Source organism: Arvicanthis niloticus, chromosome 10 (genome assembly GCF_011762505.2).
Source record: "Arvicanthis niloticus isolate mArvNil1 chromosome 10, mArvNil1.pat.X, whole genome shotgun sequence".
Taxonomy (NCBI): domain Eukaryota; kingdom Metazoa; phylum Chordata; class Mammalia; order Rodentia; family Muridae; genus Arvicanthis; species Arvicanthis niloticus.
In genome coordinates, this window is record NC_047667.1 from 9,665,971 (window position 1) to 9,687,739 (window position 21,769).

A 21,769-nucleotide genomic window follows, 5' to 3' on the forward strand; every position below is an offset into this window, starting at 1 on the left:
CTCCACCCCTGACCCCCAAGAATCTGCCCTGGGATTACAGGACTGCCTCTCCATGCAAATGAGGCATTCCCAGTATGTTAAGTTCCAGCCAATGACTTGCATTTACCCTGAAAACTCCTCTCCACTCTCCAAGGTTCATATATTACCCGCCCCCCAGTCAACCCTGAATAAAGTGTATGCCCATAAGCTGTTTCACTGAAGATCAGCTAAGAGAGCTGTTTCATGAGTTCTGTCTAAAAAAGCTGTAACACTAAAATCCTCAGAGAATTCCCCCCCCCCATCCCCACACCTGGGAACTCCCAACCTGTGGGATTCTGCAGACCCCACCTGTTCCTGGCTCTGCTTCATCTCCCCCCCCCTTCCAAACCCCCAGTACCGGGGCTCAGAACGCTGACTCACAGACTGTCTTAAATCTCTCTGCCTTTCTGCTACTGTGTACTTCTCTCTCTTCCCCCAGCCCACAAACGATGGCCTTGGCTGTTTGATCCCCAATAAAGCTTCCTGTTTTCTACCCAAGGAGTGTTGTAGTTTGTTAGTTTCTCTGTGCCGTGGCTCACTCGGGTGCTGTGCTCGTGGCTCACTCGGGTGCTCACTCGGGTGCCGTGGCTCACTCGGGTGCTGTCTACTTTGTTTGTTGCTTGCTTTTGTTGTTTTGTTTTGAGACAGGGTCTCACTGTGTAGCATTTGTTTGCTTGGACCTTGTTATGGAGGCCAGGCTGACTCTGAGTCACAGGTACTTGCCTGCCTCTGCCTCTTGATTGCCACATTAAAGGTGTGCACTCCGTGCCTTCAGGACAATGAGTTAGACAGATTCTCTGCTGGGCAGACTCACAAGCTCTCAGAAGACCTCTTCCCTCTCATTCTGACAGTGGGGGTCCCAGAATCAACAATGAGAATGGATGGGGACTGGGGTATAGGGTGGGCGGGAGGCTGTAGCATCAGGGATCCCAGAGCAGGTGAGGGAGGTGGGGGGTGGGGGACAGGAGGCTCACAGATGGAATTAACTTGAGCAATCTGGTCTGAAATTTAGCATTTCTTTTCTGAGGTCCTGGTGCTGAATATTGAGGACCTTGTTACAGATTCACAGATAGGTTCTCTACAGGGTACAGTTTACTGTGGCTTATTCAGCCCCTAGTTTAAATCTAACAGATAATTTTAGTAAGCATAAGAACAAAACATTAGTAAGAAAAAGCAAGCTGCCAGGTCTTCAGAAGCAAGTGTTGCACCCGAGAGTCCCAGCCACTCAGTTGAGAAGCTGAGTGATCCACTATCCTCAAGGAACTTGGTGACTGATCCCAAAGAACCTCTGAACATCACATGTCCAATAGCTGCAGTGAAGCAGCTTTATCCATGGCATTGATTGAAGAATAAAACGCAGGTGACGTTTCCCTGCCCCTTTTCATACATAGGAGATCTGAAGAAGGGGGTGGGGTGAAAGCTCTTCTGTTGATCTGGAAGGCAATTTGGTTGGTGTAGAACTTGAGGTGACAAGTATCAAGTCAAGAGATGTATTTCTTGTAGCATCCACTAGAGAGCACAAGATCTCCAACTCTCTCAATGTAACCATTCCATGGGGTGTCCTTTGTGGTGCCAGAGGATAAGTAGACATAATAAATGTAGGAACCCATTTATGAAATGCTGGGATAGAACTTGGGTTTCACACAGGCTCCACAGCACCCTACGAACTGAGCTATATCCTCAACACTGCAGAAGCTAACTTACTCTGCCAGACAGACTCAGGAGAACAGACCGCTCACCCCATGGGATCAAAGATGAGGGGCTGCTCTGCAGGTGACTGTCACCTGAAGGGATCCTGATTAGTGATGGACTCCTATGTTCTCCTGACAGTCAATGGCTGTCCTGTCCAAAGAGGTGAGTCTTGAGAGGTCTGGAATCAATGTCAGCACATGTGAGTGTGTGTGTGCATGTGCGTGTGCACGTGTGTGTGTGTATGTGTGTGTAAGGTGTGTATAAGACAGAGATTTTTGACAATTTATAATTACATATTGTTGATGGTTAATCTTGGTTGTTAACTTGGTGGGATTTAGAATCATCTTGGAAACAAATCTCTGGGCATGTCTCTTAAACCAGGTTCTTTATAGATGGATTATCTAGGTTAAGTTAATTAAATTGAGAAAACCATCCTTCAGTGGACATCACCATCCTTGGGATGCAGTCCCAGACTGAGTAAAAAGAAGAAAGTGAGCAGAGCATTGGGGTAACATTTTGGTGCACTGCGTGAAGGTTGTCTCTGTATTTTTCAAATGTTGATTCTGTGCGGCAAATGGCTGGACATGTATTGTCATTCTTATGGCTAATCATCTGCCTTGATATTTTGTAAACATACATCTTCCTCACTTTTGATTGGTTTAATAAAGATCTAACAGCCAATAGCTAAGCAGGAGAGGAAAGGCGGGACTTCAGAGAGATGTATACGGTGAGAAGAATCAGGGGCCTGAAGATTCACTATCATGACACAGAGGAAGTCGGACATGCTGAGAGAGAGAGAGAGAGAGAGAGAGAGAGAGAGAGAGAGAGAGAGAGAAGAGAGAACATAAGAAGGAGAAGTAGAAAGAGGAGTAGGAAGAAGATGAAGAGGAAGAGGAGGAAGAAGAAGGAGGAAGAAGAAGGAGGAAGAGGAGTAGGAAGAAGAGGAAGAGGAAGAGGAGGAAGAAGAAGGAGGAAGAGGAGTAGGAAGAAGAGGAAGAGAAAGAGGAGGAAGAAGAAGGAGGAAGAGGAGTAGGAAGAAGAGGAAGAGGAAGAGGAGGAAGAAGAAGGAGGAAGAGGAGTAGGAAGAAGAGGAAGAGGAAGAGGAGGAAGAAGAAGGAGGAAGAGGAGTAGGAAGAAGAGGAAGAGGAAGAGGAGGAAGAAGAAGGAGGAAGAGGAGTAGGAAGAAGAGGAAGAGGAAGAGGAGGAAGGTGAAGAGGAAGAGGAGGAGGAAGGTGAAGAGGAAGAGGAGGAGGAAGGTGAAGAAGAAGAGGAAGGAGAGGAAAGAGAGAGAGAGAGAGAGGTAATGGGCCACATGGCAGAGGTGGCCTAGGAGAGTTGGGTTAACTGATTTGTATGAGCTAGCTAGGAGGCAGACCTGCTATAGTACCTAAGCTTTTATAAATAATAATAAGTCTCTGTGTCTTTATTCAGCATCTGGTGGTGGAAGGACAAAACAAACCCTATTTGTCTCCATTTAAGGACCAGGCCTGATTTTAAAAAGAAGGCCATAAAGCAACAGTTCTAGGAACAGACCGACCATAAGTCCCAGGAACTAAGCCATAAGCCATCAGTTCCTGGAACAGACCACAAAACCTAGAAACAAGGTCATAAAACCCCCTCCCGAAGAACAGCCACACAGTTGGGGAGATATCTCAGAGTGGGCCCTCTGTGCTGGGCAGCCCAGTCTCATTCTATGTTAAATATTCATGAGTAGGAATGCAGACCACTGAGCACCTGTGACCTCCTAACACCCACCAATGAAATTTTAGATTACCTAATCCTTCTAGGGAGTTCCCCTGGTTCCCCATAAGAAGGCCTGAGTGCCTTTGTCTGGGGTCAGTCAGTGTAGGCACACATTTCTTGTAACCTACTTTTAATAAGGGTTCAACCTCTCCTCTAGCCCACCACCCAGTAGAGGTAGTGGAAGAGAAAGTTATTAAGATATGGGGGATGTAGTCCTGGTCAACAATAGTTCTTTGTGTGTGTGGGAAGTTTGGTGTTCTTTCTCAGCAGTTCAGTCCCGCAGCAAACAACAAATACAAATCGGCAGCTGCAGACCAGTCCTCTAGGCAGGCAGACACCACACACGAACTGGCGGCTACAGTCCAGTCCTTTCAGCAGGCAGACACCAGGCATGAACCAGCAGCTACAGCCTAGTCCTAAAGAAGCCACCAATCTCACCAACAGGCCCCAGGCAAGGCTGTGGGAGAGGCAAGCTGCTGAAGGAACGTCATGAGCAGTTCTTGGTAAGTTTCTTTCAATGGCCGTGCTACCACAAACTGAGTTCAACAACACTATGTAAGGTGAACTGACACATGCCTGTCATTAGCAAAGAATAGTGATCAGGGCAGAGCAAAGAAAAACCAAAGCTCAGTGCTCGTCTTCCACTGTCTGTGGGATCATTTTTTATATTCCTTCATCACATGTCCTTTCATGTGTCTGTGCCAGCAAAACATCGTTTCACCTGTTTGCCCCAGCAAAACACCATTTGACAAAACTAACCTTCCAAAGAAACTAGGATTTTCTACGTCAGGTCGCCATTTTGAAAAATGGTTGACAGAATAGATGTCCCTTGCCTTTGCATACTATCTGAGTCTGGGGTCTTCCTTCCGCGATTTTCTGACCCTTACAGCAGGTCTAAGAAAGACTAGCAACAGCTGAGGACCAGCATTCCTCTCTCTGCTTCCTGACTGTGTATGCCATGTGACCAGCTGCCTCATGCTCCTGCCACCATGTCTTCCTCACCTGATGGCATGTTTTTCCTGCCATGTTGGACTTTAGTCACTGGAACCATGAGCCAAAATGAAACCTTTCCTTAAGTCACTTTTGTTGGGTATTTTGTTGCAGCAACAAGACAAGTAAGTAATTGCATAATACATGCATGCATGCATACACACACACACACACACACACACACACACACACACAAACATACATACAAGGGAACAGAATACACCTGTCTCAGTTAGGGTTTTACTTCTGTGAAAAGACACCATGACCAAGGCAACTCTTATAAGGACAACATTTAATTGGGGCTAACTTACAGGTTCAGAGGTTCTGTCCACTGTCATTAAGGCAGGATCATGGTAGCATCCAGGCAAGCATAGTACAGGAGGAGCTGAGAGTTCTACATCTTCATCTGAAGCCTGTTAGAAGACTGGCTCCCACATGGTAAGGAGGAGGAGGGTCTTAAAGTCACACCCACAGTGACACACTTCCTCCAACAAGGCCAGACCTCCAAATAGTGCCACTCCCTGGGCCAAGTATATTTAAGTTACCACAACATCCAATTACAATTGGATAATTATGTGTATGACAGAACCCAAGCACCATCAACCATCCTTACCTGCACATATGAATGGTGTCTCATTGACAAACACAATTAAAAGACTTGGCTACCAGGATTCCTGGTATCTTTGCAATGACTTCCCCCATGTGCTTCTGGGAGTTCCGTTAAGTTCCAGATACTGTCCAGCTGTTCTCCAGTATGCTGTGAGTTCTAGTTGTCTCACAATGGCCATCCTAGTGCCAGTGCTAGCCAGGTTCTGCTACCAGCACAGCTACTCCTACTCCGGGAGCCAGTGTTCTTACCCACGTGGCTTTTCCTGAGAGTGGTGGCTAAGGCCAAAGTACCAGAGAAGTTCTGGGCAGAGGTGGGAAGTCAGATCCCTCCCAATCCATCAGACACCACAAAAGACTCCCAGAAGGAACTACAGGAGCCTGGGTCTTAGTCTCTTGGTGTGTGTGTGTGTGTGTGTGTGTGTGTGTGTGTGTGTGTGTTTGGAAGATAGAGGCTTACCTCAGGTGTCCACATTGTTTTCTGAAACAAGGTCTCCCACTAGCCTAGAATTCACCAAGTAGGCTAGACTGGCTGGCCATTGAGACCCCACTTCTCTGTCTCTTGCCAACCAACACTGGAATTAGAAGTGTGTACCTTTATACCAATGTTCTACATGGGTTCTTGGGATCAAATTCAGGTCTTCATGCTTGTAAGGCAAACACTTAACTGACTGAGCCTTCTCCCAAGCCCCAGGCCACTGGCTCTTGTCACATTGACTCTTGGCTTGTTCAAGAAGGCTTCATTCTAGCACAAAGGCTTCCACTAAGAATCTCCCAGCATGGCCATCATAACAGTATATCTTTATTTTCAGAAAGAAAAAAATATATATATAGTTTAAAGCAAGGTATCTGCATTTCAATTCTTGTCTCTAGAAACTTTAGTTCCAAAAGTGGCTTGAATGTAAATGGACTCAGAAGACCTCAGTGACCTTCGAAGGCAGAGAGAGCAGAGGACACACCAGTGGGTTTTATTCTAGAATCAGGTATGTGTTGAGAGCTTTGCTTCGCAGATTCTTCATCTCCTCCTGCAACCTTTCTCCCCCCTTTTCAGGTACCTGGGATGAGTCTTTGAAATCCCTGGATATTGGAAACACAATAAGGATATATGGAGATACTAAAACATGAAAGTCAAGCCAGCTAGATAGGTCTGTGGGTAAACGCTACCCTAAGGCTGATGAACTGAGTTCCATCCCTGGTAACCACATGGTAAAAGGAGAGAGACGAGTGTCCTCTGGCTTCCACATGCCTGTTTACCATGATACATGAAGGCCCATACATATATACACATTCATGCATACAAAATCAATCAATAAATATACTTAAAGAATTTAGAAGCTGGAGGGAACTCAGTGAGTAAAAGTAGTTGGTGCCTTGCCTTGATGATATGGGGTTTTGATTCCTAAGACACACATCATAGGAGGAGAGAACCAACACACACACACACACACACACACACACACACACACACACACACACACACTCACCAAGTAAATAAACTTTTCAAAAACCATGCAAATTACCCTGATATCCCATGAAGATTGGAAAATTTTGCTTTAATATAGAAAAGAGGTTGTAATTATATTTAGCAGTAATTTATTAACCATTGAGAACCTTCAGCTCCTACGTGACTAGAAGTGGATTTGGGTCTCAGCTATATAGTCTGCTACATGGGTGAGTTCTGAATGGAAGTCTCTACCTCTTATTCTGGTCATCCTTGTCACCTTGCAACACTGTGAGGGTGACAAGAAGCCAGTCACATGGATCCTACAAGATACAGTCTCAATTGTCAGCAATAGCTGTGTTTGTATCCATGGGTGTGTTTATGTGGGTCTGTTGAGTGCACATTTGTGTCCATATGAGTGTGTGTGTGTGCATGTGTGTATGTGTGTGTGTGTGTTTGCATATGTGTATGTGCATGTGCGTGTGTGCGCGTATGTGTGTGTGGACAGAGTCTCACATCAGGTATCTTCCTTGGAAGTTCTTTGTCTTATTTTTTTGAGGCAGGGTCTCTCAGTGAACCTGGAGATAACTAATTCAGTAAAGCTGGCCAGCCAGCTCCAGAAATCCCCCTGCCTCTCTCTGCCTCTCCAAGTGCTGAGATTACAGGCATACATTATCATGCCTTTTCTTCTTCTTCTTCTTCTTCTTCTTCTTCTTCTTCTTCTTCTTCTTCTTCTTCTTCTTCTTCTTCTTCTTCTTCTTTTCTTCTTCTTCTTTTTTGGAGATAGGGTCTCTCTATGTGGCCCTGGCTGTTCTGATATTCACTATATAGACCAGGGTAGCCTTGAACTCACACAGATCCTCTATCTTTCAAGTGCTGGGATTAAAGGCATGTCCCATTCTGTCCAGTTTTCCTCTTTGAAAAAAACAAACCAACACAAACCATAGGTTCTGGGGGATCAAATTCAGGTTCTTACACTTGCCCAGTAGGCATTTACTGACTGGATGCAAGTTTTAAAAATATTTTATTGCTCTTTAAGCAAAGTGTGTGTGTGTGTGTGTGTGTGTGTGTGTGTGTGTGTGTGTGTGTATGCGATGCCCAAAGGGCCAGAGAAGGGTATTGGATCTCCAGGAACCACAGGCAGGTGTGAGTGCTGGGAAGTCTTCAACAGCAGTGTGCACTCTTAACCACTGAGTCATCTCTCCAGCCCTGTGGATTCAGCTTTTAAAGGTTTTGTGCTAAAGCATTTGAAAGAGGATGCCATGTATTTGAATATTTGAAGTGTTGGGGATATGCCTCCTTCAATGCTGGGCACACTTAGATTCAGACATTATGATATTTTTAACTTCCACCTAGGACAGGTCTTATCCTGGGCAGAAGTGTCCACTTACTTCTCTTTCTTGGAGTCCCTGTGGGTCAGAATGGGGAATTCCACTTGGATCATTTCTGGCGTCAGCATGACTTCTATGCTCTGATCACAGAGATCTCTGGAAAGGAAGAAGATGCAGCATGGGAATGGCTTTTTCCTTCTCAGCATAAAAACAGGATGAACTATCAGAGCATCTGGGAGCCCTGAGTTTCCCAGAGCTGCTGCTGCATCCATGTGCAGAGAAGCAGAGGGCAGGCGAACTGCCTCCACCCCCGATGGTGCTGGCCGAGGGGATGGGTATTTATAAAGAGCTGTTTTTAAAAGGGGGTCACAGGTGAATGTCTATCCCTTGAGGCTCTCAGCCTTCATCCCATGTCTCTACAGTAGAGAGGCTCAAGTGGGTTCAAAAGCTGGGATTCATTTGATGACATCCTCTGGACACAATGGGATGAAAATAGAGCTAAAACCAAGGGGAGCTAGAAAGCCCAGAGCTGCTGTGAAATCAAACAGTGTATCTCTTTGAAAGTTTTATTTTTAAAAATCATATAATGTGTTAGGTACCATTATGGCATCTTAGAACAAAGTGTGCCTTGGCAGTTCTCTTCCTGTGTCCCCTACCTCCTGTCACCCCTGCGTCCTCCCTGTGCAACCCTACTTGGATTAATTCCTCGTTCATGTCCCATGTGTCTTGTCATGCATCCTCACTCCCCATTGCTGTCCTCTGTGTCTCCCACACCACACCAGCTTCCATGTGTATATGTGTACACTCTGGGTTAGAATCTGCATGTGACAGATGACATTTATGACTTTCTGTGTTTGGGTCGCCTTGTGAACAGTCTATTTCCAAATAGTGAAAGAAATTCAAGTTCGTTCTCTCTCTCTCTCTCTCTCTCTCTCTCTCTCTCTCTCTCTCTCTCCTCTCAGCTTCACAGGCTCCTGTTTCCATTATGTTTCTGTTTTGTTTCCTGCCCAAAGAAATGGATCCAGGCAAGCATGGATGGACCTCTGAAACCATGAGCTGGAGCAACCCCTTCCCTTCTGACGGTGTTCCTTTTGGGTGCTTTGCCACAGTGATGATGAGAGCGACTGAGTATCATGAGAGCAGCGGTTGTTTTCTTTGAGGACTCTGTGGGTTGTGGGTCTCAGTTTTAACTCCTCAGCTTTGCCATGTGGCACTAAAGGACTTTATTAGTAACTTATGAATTGCTATGACAAAATGCCTGATGGAAGTGACTGAGGAAAGGCTAGGCTGATTCTGGCTCCCAGGTCAAGGGCTCAGCCCGTCATGGTGGGGGAGGTGTTGTGGCAGGAGCTTTAGGCAGCTGGTCACATGGCATCTGCACTCAGGATGCAGAGAGAGGTGAATGTTGGGGCTCAGCTCTCTCCTTTATTCAGCCTGGGTCCCCAGTGCATTGAATGATACCCCCCATATTTATCGGATCCACGTCAGTTAACACAATCTGGAAAGTCCCCCACAGAAATGCCCAGATGTTTGCCTCTTTCATAATTCTAGATCCTCTCAAGTTTACACCAAAGCCAACCATCATAGGAAGCATGGGAAATATGCAAATGAAGAGGTGTGGTTGGTTACAACAAAACTTTATTCACACACAGGTGGTGAGCCAGGTTTGTGCATAGCCCGTTGTTGCTGGTTGACCTGTGGCCTGTTGTTGGGCTGGTTAAATTGGGTCCCTGACCTCTTGGGGTTTATCTGGAGAGAGTGGGGCCCGAGAGTGTGGAGGAGGGCTACTTACTTTGTTAAGCAGCTTCACGAGGAGCCTACATATTATCTGTAGATGCTCCATTTGTAAAGGCCTAGTCAAGGGCAGGATATGGTGCAAAGGAGCTGGGAAATTTAGCCTCTGGCTTCAAATATTCTATGTTTGTAGAAGGAAAGGTCAATGGTATTTTGGAAAAATAGTCATTTCTACCACGTCCAAGTGAAATGCTTCCAAGCGCAATGAAGGCAGCTATACCTTCAAGGCTTGGATTTACACAGGAATGGCTTATCCAGCCGTAATACATGCACAGAGGTGGCCCTGGCAGTATCCTGTTAGGAAAAGTGTCCTCGAGGGCTGGGGAAAATGGCTGAGTTGGGAAAGTGCTTGCCAGGAGAGCAGGCGGACCTGAATTACATTCTCTGCACCCAGGTAAGAAAAGCTGGGTGTGGTGGCAGGAGCTTGTAACCCTGGTGCTGAGGAAGCAGAGGCAGGTGGATGCCTGCACCTTGCAGCCAGCCAGCCTAGTCTACTTGGTGAGTTCCAGGTTCAGTGCAAGTCCCTGCCTGAAAACACAAGGTAGAGAATGACCAAGGAACTACACTTCAGGTTGACCTCTGGTCTCCACATGTCTACCCACACACGGACACATATACCTATGCACTCATGTGAATCCCTGAGGTGTGAACACACTACCCTTCAAACCTGCAGGAAGCTGTGGTAGTGCCATGTAGTTGAGAGTGAGCACTTATCACTCTGTAAACATCAGCCCCTGTTAGCAGCTTCCCCCTCTCCAGGGAGGAACGTAATTAACAACAGGCCCTCACTGTGGCTGGGCCTGAAGTGGCACTGCTTGCCAAGCACTGCCTGATGTACACTTAATGCTTGGGAAATGCTATATTCTGATTACTAGCTTCCTCCTTAATCCTGCTACTCTACTCCCATGCCTTGGGTACCCATTTCAAAGGTGAAGGAAACTGAGTCACAACAGTGATGAGGGGAGGAAGGGCTTGTTCTGCTTGGGTCTGTTCTCTTCTTAAATAGGCAGGGCAAGTCAGGACTCTTTCTCAGTCTGAAGTAAATAGGGACCATCCCACCATGCCTGCAGCACTCTCAAGAAAGGGTCTCCCGAATGGGCTAGAGAAATAGCTCAGCAGGTAAGATGCTTACCGTGAAGCCTGGAGATCTGAGTTTGATCCCTGGGACGTACATGGTGGAAGGAGAAAAGTGGCTCCTGCAAGTTGTCCTCTGATCACCTCATGAGAACTTGGGGCAAGTGTGAGTACACATACACACACACACACATGCACATTCACATGCACATGTGCACTCACTCACATACATACACACTCTGTGTGCACACATGCACACATATACACACATGCACACGTACACATGCATGCACACACACATATTCAAAAAATAAAAGAGAAAGGGCCTTGTACTGTGCTTTGGGTAGATGTTCAGTCTTCCTCTGTGGATCTTGCTTCCAAGCAAGCATGCCCAAGTAGTGCCAACTCCCAGAGCACGTGGGCAGGTGTCAGAGGAATTGGCTACATGCCTCGGGTATTTAGCATCTCACTAATTGATTATTTTGCATGCAAATGTGCTAAAACTATCAATGTAGTATATGTTAATAGCAGAAAGAAATAGAGTTTGTCACAAGTTATTATTTTTGAGTACATACTGGGTAAGAGATACTGCACCTGGCGAGGACAAACCATTTCCTGTGCTCAGCAAGCAGGCTGACATGGATCCTGGTCTACGACGCTGATGAATGCTTGTCGGTGGTTGGGGTATCAGAATCTCTTTGCTTCACTATAACTTATGGTATCATTTAGAACAGGAAAGTTTGGGTTGATTAAGAATAAAAAACGAGGGCTGTGGAGATGGTGCAGTCGATAAAGTGCTTGTAGCATAAGCATGGGGACCTGATCAGTCCCCAGGGTATAGTAATGCTTGCTTATGATGGCAGTGCTAGAGAGACAGAGACAGGTATGTTCCTGAGCTCAGGGTCCAAACAGCCTAGCCTTACTAGTAAGCTGAAAGATCCTGTTTTAAACAACAAACGTACCTAGAAAACCAACAAAGATTGGCTTCAGGTCTCCACATGCATGTGCAAACACACATACACAGAGAGATGGGGGGGAGGCAGAGGGGGAGGGGGAGGGGAGAGGGAGGGAGAAGGAGGGAGAGAAGGAGGGGGAGGAGGGAGGGAGGGAGAGAGAGAGAGAGAGAGAGAGAGAGAGAGAGAGATGACCACAAAGAAGAAGCATGTGTAGAGAGGGCAGTGACAGGTAGCATAGCCAGCACACATGCCCGAGGTGTTTGGATGTCACACCAAGGGGCTCATGGTACAGAAACGCTTGGCTCATGGCTCCTGCTCTCGCTTCTGCTGTGGAGTTTCTAGCTGGATTTAAGGATACACGTTCTCCAGCTGTTGGATTCCGATTTGTAAAAGGAAATGCAAATACCTTGCTTCTAGTTTATAGTTCTTGTGTGTATGTGAGTGTGTATGAGTGTATGAGCAAGTGTCTGCATGCTTGTGTGTACGAGTGTGTGTGAATGTTTGAGTGTGTGTATGTGTGTGTGTGGTATATGTGTCCGTGTTGTACATGTGTCTGTGCGAATGCAGAGAATCCTGAGGTCACTGTCAGTGTCTTCCTTTAGTGTTCTCTCCCCTTTTCCTCTCTCACTGAACCTGGAGGACCCTGATTCAGCCTGTAGCAGACAGACGGACTAGCCTGTAGCCTGTAAGCACCAAGGATCTGATGGTCTCCATGACCTCAGCCTCAATGCTGGGGTTACAGATGTGCGCCACCATGGTTGGATTTTTTCTTTTCTTCCAGTTATGAGTGTTTGCTTACATGCATGGTACATGCCATGTGTGTGCCTGGTGCCCACAGAGGCCAGAAAGCAGCACTGGATCCCTCACTCTGAAACCACAGGGAGTTGTGCACTGCCACTGGGACATGACAGACTCTGCAGTGGCAGCCAGTGCTCTGAACAGCTGAGCCATTTCTCCAACCACAAGTCTGGCTTTCTGTATGTGTGCTGAGGATCTGAAGTTGGTCTTCATGCTTGTGTGTCAAGCACATTACTGCCTGAGCCGCCTTCCCCGCTCCTCACATCTGAGACATCCGGGATAGTCTATTCTGCACCGAGAGGGAAGCGTCTGTGTCATCTCCTGGTGGTACAGCTGGGCATCAGCCTTGCCTGCTCCTTTTGGGTAGACACATGGGTGCTGTGCACTCTTCCACAATCCCTCAGAGTGAGGAAAACATAACAGCTTACATACCAAAAGCCCCAAGAAGAAAATCAGAAAAATACCGCTCAGTAGTTTCCAATCTGTCTTCTTCTGGTAAGTCCTCCAGTGGGGCGGGGACATCTATGGGCAGCATCATGGGGCTGTACCAGTCACTTCTGTGGAGGAAGACACAAGCAATAAGGACCACATGCATCAGCTCTCATGCTGGCCCCTGTGTGGTTTGCTGTGTTTGCTTGTTTGTCTTGACACAGAGTCTCAAGTATGCCACATAAGCTTTAAACTCACTCATACTTAGCTGAGGATGGCCTTGAACTTCTGACCTTTCTGCTTCTACCTCCCAAGTGCTGGGCTTACATACGGCACATTGCTATGCCTGGCTTATGCTCTGTTGGGGATGGTGCCCGGGACTTTGTGAATGTTAGGCAAATACCCTATTATCTGAGCTCCGTCCTTAGACCCTAGAATTTATATATGTAGTGTGGTATGTAGAAGTAGTGTGTGGATATGTGTGTGCATGTTTGCATGTGTATAGGCACCTGTGGGTGTAGACTGTATGCATGTGTGAGTGGAGCCCAGAGGACTATCTACCTTATACATCTAGATAGGGTCTTTCAATGATCCCAGGTCTCACTGATCTGGCTAGCCGAGCTAGCCAGTTTACTCCCTTGTCTCTGCCTCCTGTGTGCTGGGCTTATAGGCACAGCCCCATCCATCTTGTCCAACACTTCCGTGGGTGCTGGGGATCCAAACTCTTGTCCTGATGCTTACATGACAAACACTTTGCCTCTAGAGATGTAACTTATTATTTTGAGACAGGGTTTCTCTGTGTAGCCCTGGCTGTCCTGGAACTCACTCTGTAGACCAGGCTGGCCTCGAACTCAGAAATCCACCTGCCTCTGCCTCCCAAGTGCTGGGATTAAAGGTGTGTGCCACCATTGCCCGGCGAGAATTGTTTTTAAAAGAACTTTTTGTGTAGTTCTGAGTTTGGGAAACACATGGATGTTCTACATATTGAGAAGATTTCATTAAATCAGCAAGAAAGTGGGATTAAGAAACAGTGAATTCCATAGTCACAATACAGGGGAAGAGAGAAAAGAAGGATGGATGGGACACGTCAGTGCTCAGGGGCCCTTACTGCTCCAGAGGACCTCAGTTCAGTTCCCAGTACCCATGATGCCTGGCTTACAACCACCTCTAACTCCAGCTCCGGGGGATCTGGAGCCCTCTTCTGGATACCACAGGCACATTCCCCCCACAAGAACAAGCACACATACAAAATAAAAACCAAACAAATCTTTTTTTAAAAAAGTAAGAAAAATAGGGAGAGGGTGGAGGGAGGAGAGAGAGAAGGGGAGGGAGAGGATTGGGGGAGGAATGTAGGGACAGAGCAGGGGAAGGAGGAATGGGACGAGGGACAGAGGGAGGAAGGAGGAGGAAGGGAGGGAGAGCGATGGAGATACATTGCAGGTTGGTGGGGAAGGGGATGAACAGAATGGATCAGGTTTTGGAGGTGGAGGGAGACAGTACTGGGAGTTACAACTGTAATGGGGGGGGTCATCTCCTAGGACAATGAAAACTCCCAGGAATCTATACCGGTGACCCTAGCTAAGACTCTTAGCAATGGGGGGTGTAGAGCCTGAACAGGCCATTTCCTGTAACCAGGCAAGACTTCCAGTGGAGGGACTGGGATGCCAACCCAGACACAAAACTTTTGACCTACAATTTGTCCGGCCCACAAGGTGTGCTGGGATAAAAGTGGTGCAGAAATTGTGGGAGAGGCCAACCAATAACTGGTCCAGCTTGAGACACATGCCGTGAAAGGGAGCCCATCCCTGACACTGCCTAGAGGGCCATGACCCAGAGGCTGGAGAGCCCAGAACTGCCTCCTAGAAACTTCCCTCTGACCTCCACATGACTGTATTCTGCTCCTTCCCCTCCAAGATTAAAAAAAAAAAATCGTGAAAATATTCCTAAGTGATCTGGATTAAGTGAATGCTTGACAGCCGTGCTGCATGATTTAACAATGTACAGATAAATCTCAGGGTTAAAGGACTCCAAGGGTGACCTCGTAATTGAAGGTCATTTATTCAAGCAAAATGGCTTTGAAGGTGAAAGCTCATGAATGGACTTGCAGAACTTACTGGAGACTGAAGGTCTCCCCTTCTAACCCCTGTGTCCCTGATACCCACTCCTAATGTGTTAATGTGTGGAGACAGAAGTGCTGGGAGGCGATTGGTTCATCAGAGCCCAGTCTCACAGCTAGGAGTAGAGCCTTCAGAAAAGAAACCCTGGAGAGCCGCACTCTTCCATCTGTGGGAGGTCACAAGCAAGGCTTCTGGGCCAGCAAGATGGCTCCTATCACCAAACCTGATGTCATGAGTTTGATTCTTGGGACTCCTATGGTGAGAAGAGAGGACTGACCCCTGAAAACTGTCCTCTGTCCCCCACATATGTGATATGGCTTGAGTGTAACCATACCATGCACACGCACACAGAAATAAGTAAAAATAGAAAAGAAGGCCCTGTCTGGGAACCAGGAAGTAAGCCCAGACACAAAATCTGCCCAGTGCCTGACTTATGAGAGATGTATATGTTGTTTTAACCTATGGAGACTATAGCACTTTGTTATAGCACCTGAATGGATTAATACAGAATTTAGAAAAAGAATTACCATTATTATTTATAACTGCTTTTAGAAACAACAACGAGACCATCAATCCAACAACCAATATAAACACATGGTAGAAAAATAAACATTTTTTTTCTTTTAAGGCAGAAGAATCTCATATAGCCCAGGCTGGCCTTGAACTCACTGTGTAGCTGAGGATGACTTTGAACTCTTGACTCTCCTGCTTCCACCTCTCTGTGCTGAGGTTACAGATGTGTGCCACCTTGTCCAGTTTCTACAATGCTGGGGATGGAGCCCAAGGCTGTTACATACTTCCTATGAGCTGAGCTGCACCCCTGCCTGGGCCCTGCTCCTGAGTTTTGAGCTATTATGCAATGGCAGGAACAAACTGACCCAACAGAGCATCCAGGCACAGAAGCTGAGGGCACGAAGCCGTGGCAGAAAGCTTTCCATTGACATGACCTTCATGTTTAATGCATGGCTATTCCAGGCCACGACAACCTCTTCCTGACTTCCCACTAAAACAACAGCATTGGGAGATGTTTCCAAGGACGTTACTTTGGAAAAATGAATTGGCTGGTTTTTAATACTTGGAATCCATGTATGTTAACCTTGGGCGCACTGCAGTCCAGACGCAACCCCAGACCCAGGGCAATATAGCTTGATGATTACATGTGTCAATCCCACCCCCCCACCCCCCACTGTAGGGGTGAGGATGTGAGACAAGAACTTTACTACTGAGTTACACACCAGCTACCATATGGGTCTATCTATATCAGGCTTGTCTGTGAACATGCCTGTGTGTATATGGAAGGAGTTCTTGATTGTTAATTGACATAGGAAGGCCCAGCCCACTGTGGGTGGCACCATGCCTTAGGCAGCAGGGCCTGAAACAGCAAGGATTCTGTCCTGCCTGCTCTTGGCTGTGTATGTGATGGTGCTTGAAGCTTCTGCCTTGACCTTCCTGCAGTAACAAGATGTAACCTGGAAGTGCAAGCCAAACAAACCATTTCTTCCCTAAACTGCTTTGCGTCAGGGCATTTTATCACAGCAACAAAAATGAAACCAGAACAATGGGTCAGTTTGATTCATTCGGTGTTCCTGTAAAATGAGTTGGTTTAGGGGACCGATGCTGCCATCTAGTGGTAAGAGAACGATTGCACAGCATTGAGAGTTCAGTGGAAATGGCAGGAGTTCTCAAAAGGAAGCACCAGTTAGATCCTAGATACTTCTTCATATAGCCATTTGCAACATCCCAGTGAAGTTCTCATCATAGGCCCTGCCTCACAAAAAGGAAAATACTGCTCAAGGGTCCAGGAAATGACTCAGTAAAGTGTTTGCCGTGCCAGCTTGCAGATCTGAATTTGATCCCAAGAACCTGATTTCTAGCCTCAGAACACACTTTTAAGAAGCTGGGTTTGGTGATGAACACCTGTTATCTCAGAGTGGAGGAAGCACAGACAGGAGACTCCATTGGTAACATGGCTGGCTACCCTAGCAGAACTAGCTAGCTCCAGTTACTAATAAAAGACCTTATATCAAAATAAATAAGTAAATGAATACACTTGAAAATAAAAAAGTTGCAGTTTCTGATGGACACCCAAGATTGCCTTCTGACCCCCATAAGCATATGCACGCATGAGCATGTGTGCCTGAATACACACACACACACACACACAGACACACACAGACACACACATCACACACACACACACACACACACACACACACACACACACACACAGAGAGAGAGAGAGAGAGAGAGAGAGAGAGAGAGAGAGAGAAACTCACTTACTCCATGAACCATAAAGAAAAAAAACACGAGTATTTCAACAGAATTATATGATCAGTTAATTCTCTATCTGTGCCGCCAATTAGCCGGCATTATGTTACTTTTAAAAGGCATATCTTGATTAAGATAAATTCAAAATATGAAAATAGGCTATCTATCAATGTATCTCCTTGGTAGGCAAGCCCCCCCCTCCAGTTTTGAAAGCATGAACTGAAAGTGTGGTTTGTCAGTGTGGCCTTTGACTCCGAGTCTCCCAGCTCTGCAAGTGACAGTGCTAACATAACCAGCAGTTCCCAGCTTACCTTTGAGTCGCTTCTGCCTTAGAGGCGTCAGACATGGAGGAAAACACCAGGGGCTGGAACTTCTTCCAGTTCATGACTCCAGGAATTATATCCTGTGATGAAAGTTGGTAAAGGGTCAGGATGCAGAAAGATGGTGTTAGCTGCGAGAGCTAATATCTACGGTTAACTTGACAGCATGGAGATTCATCTAGAAGCAAACCTCTGGGAATGTTTCTGAGGATTTTTAAAAATTGGATTAATGGAAGTGGAAGACCCACCCTAACTGTAAGCAGCAGCATCCAATAGGCTGAGGTCCCAGACTGAGTACAAAGGAGACCGTGAGCTGAGCCCAGCATCCCTTCCTCCAGGCTTCCTGACTGTGGATGTGACGTGGCCAGCTGACTAGAGCTCTCGACATCATGCCTTCCTTAGGTTGCTTTCGCCGTATGTTTTGTTACAGGACCAAGAAAAGTAACTAACAAAGATATGTCTTAGCCTTCATCTCATTCCGGTGACTATGTTTAAGTTCCAAAGGTTCGATCCAAATCGATCATTTCATTTAACTTGGCTGACTTTCTCTAAAGCAAAGACAGTTGGTCTAGTCCACAGCATGTGGTGATGACCAAGGGCAGATGCGGCCTCCCAGGCATTCAAAGAGGACAGGCGGCCCCCAGGCAGGGAGGACAGAATGCTCTGGCACCATCGGTCCAGCTGAGTGATGATGGGGACGGTACCTGTGTGGCTGGAGAGGGAGGCAGGTCATTGTGGACTTGAGGGACAAACCAGTGGAGCTGTACTTTGGGCAATGGATATACATTGAGGTTCGTGTGTGTGTGTGTGTGTGTGTGTGTGTGTGTGTGTGTATGTGTGTGTGTAACAGAGAGAGAGTTGTGTGTGTGTGAGAGAGAGTTGTGTGTGTGTGTGAGAGAGAGAGTTGTGTGTGTGTGAGAGTTGTGTGTGTGAGAGAAAGAGAGAGTTGTGTGTGTGTGAGAAAGCTGTGTGTGAGAGAGAAAGAGAGAGAGTTGTGTGTATGAGAGAGAGCTGTGTGTGTGACAGAGAAAAAGAGAGAGTTGTGTGTGAGAGAGAAAGAGAGTTGTGTGTGTGTGAGAGTTGTGTGTGTGTGTGAGTTGTGTGTGTGTGAGAGAGTTGTGTGTGTGAGAGAGTTGTGTGTGTGTGAGAGCTGTTTGTGTGTGTGTGTGAGACAGAGAGTTGTTTGTGTGTGTGTGTGTGTGTGTGTGTGTGTGTGTGTGTGATACCAGAGGCCAATGTCTCTGTCTTCTTCAATCATGAGATAGCATCTAGCACCACATACTGTGGACTAGACCAACTGTCTTTGCTTTAGAGAAAGCCAGCCAAGTTTAATGAAATGATCCATTTGGATTGAACCTTTTGCAACCTGGAGCTTGCTGATTCAGCTATAGTGGCTTGCCAATAAGCTGCAGGAATCCACCTGCTTCCATCTCCATGGTGATGGGATTATATACCTGTGCCACCATGCCTGGATTCCTGTGGGTCCTCATGCTTATGGGGCAGGCACTTTACTGACTGTGCCGGTTCATAGTCCCCTGACCCACGGAGGCATTTCAAGGTAGGTCAGACATTTGTGGCATCTGGGAGGTTATGGAAGTGGTGAATCATGGTGGTGATGAGGAAGGAGCTGCAGTCATGTAAGAGTTAGGCTGGGGGAATATGGGAATGTTCCAGAGCTGGTAGACTGTTCTGCCTGAAGATGCTAAGGGCAAGTGGTAGATATTTGTATTCTTGGAGGGTCCAAAGTGAAGAGGACGCCAGAGCTCAGGGCCAGAGCACCACACAACGTTTCATATGGCTGAAATATTAATGAGTAGCCATTTCCCCTTTAAGTCAAAATGAGCGAGGGTGTTGGTAAAAAGGCAACAGACAGCAGAAAGGTTGGGAGAGGCGGACAGCGGTGGCACTGAGAACAGTCCCATTGCCTTCTGAGCCAGCAGTGTGAGAATTGTGGTCACCATTCTTGGTTCATGGCTAAGGCCACAAGCCCTCTTTGCTGTCGTCTAAATTGCGTCTATCTATTTTGAACGTGTGTGTATATGTGTATGCACATATGTTATTTTCATATGTATGCATACATTTATATGAGTGTGTAAGTATGTGAGTATATGAGTCTGTGTGTACATGTGGTGTGTGTGTATAAGTTGCTAGAGGGGTCAGTGTTCTCCCTGGTCTCCTTCCACCGTGCGGGGCCCAGGGGTTGAACTCAGATCATCCGGTTTGGTAGCAAGCACCTTTACCCACTGAACCGCCTTGCCAGCCTACTCCTCTTTTTCTCAGTCTCAACTCTCCCTGTTCCCTGCCCCTCCACACAGTCCCAGGCCAGCTCCGCCAAGCCTGAGGCTGACATTACCGTATGATGGAGAAACTGCTTTTGGGTGAGAGGAATACTGGACCCCATGTGCGACTCCTGGGTGTACTTGTACTTGGGGTGAGAGCACAGATGGTACTCTATCAGCGTCTCTGCATAGGTCAGAGGGTGCTTCACAGCAAACAATCCTGGGCTGGGATTCTGTGGAAGAGGAAGACCAGATTGATGGTGTTTACCTGGCTCCATACCAGGCACAGGACAGGCGTCAGTGTCGTTTGCTGTGGCTCCAGCTAGCACTAACAATGGGAATGTAAGTTAACTGTTCTAGCAGACTGGGGCACAGGAGCGGAGCTTCAGCTTGGCCTGGCTTCCCATTGGCAGCGCAGTTTGAAACAGTTTCTAGCTGTGATCAGTGAGGAAGCAGGGGTGGTGACTAAATAAGCAAACTGGTTAGAAAGAGAAAATCCATTTCTGGGTCTGCTTTAGTTCCTTTTCCTGTTGCTTTGAAAAAAAAAAAAAATCTCCAAGAAAAGCAACTTAAGAGAGAAAGAATTTATTTGGGCTCTCTTTGGATGATCAGTCCATCATGGTGGGGGAGTCAAGGTGGCAGGAACTGAGGTGGTGGCCATATCACACCATTCATAATCAGAAGGCAGAGGGGGAGGAGTGTTTATCTGGCTGGAGATACCAAAGAGAAAGCATTCCAGGCTGGGGTGTAGCCCATTAGCAGAGGACTTGCCTGGCATGTGTCAATCCCCAGTACCACATGAAAATGCATGTGGTGTAGCTCACAGGTTGTCCTGGTATTTGGGTCTTCAAGTTAGGAGTTCAAGGTCACTCTTGGTGTATTATTATGCTCTAGCCCATCCTGGGCTATGAGATACTGTTTTTAAAAATGGGGTTTAAAAAAAAAGCTTAGGGGTTGAGAGTGGTTCTTGCTTTATCATGGAGACTAGAGTTCATATCTAAACATCCATGTTGGATGTCTCATAAGCACAGCAACTCCAACTCCAAGGGATCCGATGTCCTCTATTGTTCCCACTCCCCTGGCATACACACAAATAAGTAATAAGAGCAAACACAGATATTTAGTGAATAAAAATTTAATTAAAAAACTAAACCAAGGGAAAAAAACATATTTCCAACTCATGCTTCTGTTTTCATGTAATCGTTGAGATAAAGGGATATAAGACACAGGCATCTGCCAACTGGTACTTACGAAAATATATAGTGGATCATATTCCACAGACATGGCTAAGCCCTCGGGTGGTTTCATACTCAAGATGGAGGGCTTTGCCGAGAGCTGTACGGTGTTCTTCTTGGGTAGGGTTATGATGGTGGTGACTTCATCCTGTGTAAGGATCAAGAATGACCTATTAATCTTCTTTTTTTTCCTTAAAGAGTTATTTATTTTACTTTATGTATATGAATGTCTGCCTGCATGTATGTGCAATACCTGTTGGATCCCCTGGAACTGGGATTATGGATGGCTGTGAATTGCTATAGGGATGGTGGGACTCAAATGTGAGTTTTCTTCAAGAACAACAAATTCTCTTACCCACTTAGCCATCCCTCCAACTCAATGACCTGTTTTAGTCTTGATGGCAGGACATGAGTGGTGAGAACAGTTCTTGAATTTGTAGATGTATTACCTCAGCACCATGCTTCAGGGGTCGAGCAAGTTTCTGAAGTCTGTAATTTGTTGAGGACTTATTGACAGAAAATGGGCGATATCCTTTGATTTTGTATAACTGTGGAACCTGAAAATGAAATAAGACAGCATATTGCTGACACATAAAAGCCTGTTTTGTATAACTACTTCCTTCAAATGGAAACATCCCTTCCAGGAAGAAGGCCCACTAAGGCTCAGGTAGTAAATGA

General features: G+C 46.4%; 1 protein-coding gene across 1 annotated transcript in view; it reads right to left on the reverse strand.

The window, feature by feature from the left end:
• Positions 1-5,829: 5,829 nt before the first annotated feature.
• Cfap221 (cilia and flagella associated protein 221) overlaps positions 5,830-21,769 on the reverse strand; it is an 81,074-nt gene continuing 65,134 nt past the window's right edge. The window contains exons 18-24 of the mRNA XM_034513415.2: positions 21,541-21,648; positions 21,108-21,239; positions 19,931-20,089; positions 17,569-17,660; positions 12,908-13,000; positions 7,882-7,977; positions 5,830-6,126 (exon numbers count right to left, since the gene is read on the reverse strand). Of these exons, the coding sequence (XP_034369306.1) occupies positions 6,018-6,126; positions 7,882-7,977; positions 12,908-13,000; positions 17,569-17,660; positions 19,931-20,089; positions 21,108-21,239; positions 21,541-21,648 (789 nt within the window). The 3' untranslated portion in view covers positions 5,830-6,017. The remainder of the gene's footprint in view (positions 6,127-7,881; positions 7,978-12,907; positions 13,001-17,568; positions 17,661-19,930; positions 20,090-21,107; positions 21,240-21,540; positions 21,649-21,769) is intronic.